General features: G+C 27.6%; 1 protein-coding gene across 2 annotated transcripts; it reads right to left on the bottom strand.

Moving 5' to 3' along the window:
* LOC101496737 (transcription factor bHLH130) lies at window positions 1-2,397 on the bottom strand. 2 transcript variants are annotated; one of them, XM_004493492.4, is made up of 6 exons: window positions 1,978-2,392; window positions 1,039-1,298; window positions 781-951; window positions 639-704; window positions 494-562; window positions 1-379 (listed from the first exon to the last, which is right to left on the bottom strand). In XM_004493492.4, exons 1-6 carry the CDS (start codon window positions 2,261-2,263, stop codon window positions 320-322), a joined length of 912 nt encoding a protein of 303 aa, XP_004493549.1. In that variant the 5' UTR covers window positions 2,264-2,392; the 3' UTR covers window positions 1-319. The 2 variants fall into 2 exon arrangements, with proteins under 2 accessions (XP_004493549.1, XP_004493550.1); XM_004493493.4 differs by having other exon boundaries at window positions 149-379; window positions 494-573; window positions 1,978-2,397.
* Window positions 2,398-4,436: the final 2,039 nt, after the last annotated feature.

The raw sequence follows: 4,436 nt of genomic DNA, 5'->3' as shown, positions 1-4,436 counted from the left end.
GACAAGAGAGAAAATTAAGAATTGTATTATTACATGCAACTTTTGTGTACGTTTCACAAGAGATCGACACTTTTTATATAATGATGGATACTATCTCACATATATAAAGTATCTAACATATGATTTTAGTATTTATAGAGTTCAAAGCTACTCAATGTACGAAAACTTTCCAATATAGAACTTTGACAATTTTTATATTCAGACACTAAGGGATTCTGAATGTTCCAACACATCATGAAGATGTAAGCCCTTGATGATATCCATGTTTACAACTACTTCCTTTATTACCTGTACAAAAGAAACTTAAGCAATTTGATTCTTAATTCTTATGCATCTTCATTCTTATGCATCTACATTTAGCTCGTTTTTCACTCGCAGTCTGCATAAAAGTAGTTAAAAATATATATTAGTGCACCATGAACTCTTCATGACTAATTGCAAGCCAATCAGTAGGGAAATCTAAATCTTAAAATAACCTCTCCAATATAAGTACCTTTAATTCTTTTTGAAGATCATTAATGTACTCTACCGCCAAATCCAACATGTCTGATGTGCTAGTTTGCTGCCAATAAACTAAAGAATGTTTAACTTTTCAAATACAAAACATAATTAACAATTGTATAATTAATGAATCTGACCTTGTCAATGTTTGGAACAAGTTCTTGCAACTTTCTCATTCGATCGCTTATCCGAGTTCTTCTCACCTAAAAACAATTACATTTAAGTAATCTTTTACAGATTAGTTCATGAATTTGTACATAGATAACACCATATCGTTACCCTTTCGGCGACGCTTCGAGGATGTGTTGCAAAGCCTCTCTTTGCTCTAATACTGCTGGGAACAGAATCTGGAAACTGAAGCAAATTCTCCACAACAAACATCTCTGATGACTTTCTTTGCAAACTCAAGTTATGCGATAATGTATCAATTTGATTTCCTAGCTCTACATTCTGAGTATAACAGCTTATTTGCATTAAGAACACCAATTAAAACTACAATAAAAATAAAATGAAATTGAGCATGAGCATGTTATATACCTGATCATTAGAATCATAAACGAATTTATGACCATAATACTGAGCATCGTCATTGCCATCTTGTTGTCTCCGATCATCTCGGCTAATTGTGGCAATGCCCACATTCCCCATTTTGGAGTTTTGTGATAACATTCTCAAGGAAGAAGGACTTTTTGGTGAGAAGCCAATTTGATTGTTCAATATGTTCATAGATAGAGTAAGTTCACCATCACTGTCATTCACTTCATCATAGTTTTCAACACCTTTCATAGTGTCATACGCTGCAATTTACATTTATATACATAAGTCTTGTGTGAAAGTTTGATCATTTATGTATACTCTCATGATTTGGATCAGCAAATCCCAACCATAAATTGGGCAAAAATGCCTCCATAGGCTTGAATGACCGTAGGTAAATGTTAGTAGTTAATAATTAATTAAGAAGAGATAATTTATTAGCAGGACGGATTGAACTTTGGACATGATACTCCTTTTGCATCTCAACCACTAGGCTACATCTTCGAGGACATTCCATGAGTCCTCTGACACTAAATATGGATGTCTCACTCAGATCATGGTTCGCTAGATTATAGAGACATTATATTTTCACTTGAAATTCAATGTTGTCAATTTCTAACTAAAACATAACCGTTTGTTCAAATTACACTACGTGATAGTGATATAATGATTCTATTACCACTATTTGATAACACTTGATAGTATATATAGTATGTCACATAACAAAAGCAGTTTGGTAGTATTCACCATTTGACAACACTACTGTTTGATCCAATCCCCTCTGTAGCTCCTATTACTACTATATTAACTGTTTACTAAAAATTGTATTACCTCAGCACAAAATATTAACCATTTCAAATCCTATTTTAAGAAAATGCAGTGACATCCGAAAGAAACATTGAAATAATTGAATGAAAAGCAGAAAGAGGAAAAGTAGAATACCATTCCGAAAGGAGATGAAGTTGGAGAAATGGGAAGCAGAGGAAGTAGTATAACCTTGATGAGAATTGGTGTGTAGGAGAGATAATGATGAAGGATCGTTGTGACCTTTATTATGGGGGAAGAATTCTGGAAAGGTAGATGAAGTATTGGCAGTATTAGTGAATCTCAAGAGTAAGCTATCTGGTTCATCATTAGCAGCAGCAGCTTTAGGTTGTTTGAAATTTGAGCGAAAACGAAGCAAGCCAGAATTGGGTTGGTTGTGTTGATAACGCGAATTCAAATCCATATATAAGTGTCAAATGACTCTGTCACCGTGCACTAAAAAAGAGAGAGAGAGGAGAAGGAAGATGAAGATGAAGACGAAGACGAGAGAGAGAGAGAGAGAGAGGAGAAGAATGGCAATATTGAATTGTTGTCTGTCTCGTGACGTCAACCGGCGTCGCAGGGCCCAGTACTCTTTGTCACTTATCGGATTATTCTTACTACTACATCATTCCTACCTAACAAGGAAACTCTACTATACTAATACTACTAGTATTACTATTATTCTATTGCCAATTTGCCAACATGACTTTCTTATCCAATTCTTTTTAAATTAAATATATATTTTATCCTTTAAATTTAACTTTATTTTTGTCAATTATTTTCAATCATCTAAACACAAATTTTCATAACAAATTATTTAATCAATTCAATGATAAAAAAACTTGCGCTCGTCAAAAATCAAATTAATAATAATTCATTATGGTAGATTGGTCATAATGTAAGCTGTGGCTAATTATCCAACCTAATCACCGTTAGATCAATTTTTTTATATACAGCCATTTGATCATAATGGGTATATGATTATAAATACTCCGGAGTCAATGGGTTGCAACTTTCTCATCACCCTTTTTCTTATTTTCATTACATATATATTATTTTTTTATTAAACAAAAATTTAGATTGGAGGAGACACTATGTAAAGAAAACTATTAGTTTTATTGTAGATTTACAATTAAATTTACGTTTAATACATCATTTGTAATTTTTTTTTAGTTGAATTGCATATAATAAAATATATAACAATAAGGTATATGTATTGTGAGTATAAAATAATAGTTTTAGAAAAAATAATTTTACACATAGAATTAATTACAATTTACCACTCAAAATATATACTAAAAATATATATAATATGATATGTTAAATTAGTAATATTGATTGTTTTTTTTTTAACCATCTAATTTATAGAAAAATGAGACTCTAATAATAAAAAGTTCAATCAAAAGTTAAGTAAAATCTGATTATAAATTTTTTAATTAAGATTCGAAATTAACTATTTTGAGCTAAATCACTTTATTATATTAATTGTATTTTTTTATCTCTAATTAATATTGATGTTTTTATAAATTAATATTACAATCACAATGTGTATCTCTTAATTAATCTTTAGTATTGTATAATAATAGGTTCATTTGTTTAAGATTTTCAAAAAAATATTTTTTATAATATTCTATCTTTTTAATATAATATTTTTATCAAAAATTTTGAATAATAGAACTTCAAATAAAAAAATTATTTAAATATCTAATATTTTAAAAATTATTTTAAGATAAATAGTTTTTAGATTAATAGTTTACTCAATAAATAACTTCGAACAAATAACTTTTGAAAAGTCGATTAGTTTTCAAACTCGTATGGGTAAACTAGTAGATAGTTTACTAGTAGACAAGTCGTATTTTGAAAAGCAACTTCAAATTTTAGGCGTATACAATAACTTGTATGGGTAAACTAGTATTTTGGAATTTTGTTATACTATATTCCGATGTCTTTTTCATAATAAATATTTTAGTTTTCTTTTCTGGTCAAAAGAAATATAACATATTGTCTTATTTTTTTTTTATATTTTAACTCAAAATTTTACAATTGTGTGTAAATTTATAGTTATATTTATTATTTTTTATTAACAAAAGAATAAAAATAAATTAACTGTTAAAGTATTAATAATTTGAATTTATTTTATAGTACTTTCATTTATAATTTCCTTAATCTGAGAAAAAAAAAATGATATTCACTATTCTCCAAAACTCAACTCTCAAAGATATCCTTAATATTAGTGGATATATTTTGGAAGGATAAAATCTACCATACAATGTGTTAATTTGATATATATTTAGTCTTTAAATTAATAGTTAATTTTTTATCATTTAATAAATTATAATAATTAAATATTATTTACAAAAAATGCAAAAAAAACAAATTTAACTTTTTATAATTTTTTATTACTCGTAATAATAGTAAATATTTAATATTTTTTTACGATAATATATAAAAATGAGTATAGTGCTTATAAATGACGAAATAGTGTTTTTTATATTGAAATTATATTTCTTAAAATATAAAAGTCGATAAATAACTATTTGATACATAAAAGTGATGATTAATTTATTGATTTAGAGAATAAATATACCAAAATA

The sequence above is a fragment of the Cicer arietinum genome, chromosome 3, assembly GCF_000331145.2.
Source record: "Cicer arietinum cultivar CDC Frontier isolate Library 1 chromosome 3, Cicar.CDCFrontier_v2.0, whole genome shotgun sequence".
In the NCBI taxonomy this organism is placed as follows: Eukaryota; Viridiplantae; Streptophyta; class Magnoliopsida; order Fabales; family Fabaceae; genus Cicer; species Cicer arietinum.
The sequence above is the reverse complement of the archived record's forward strand: the minus strand, read 5'-3'. Positions and strand labels throughout refer to the sequence as shown.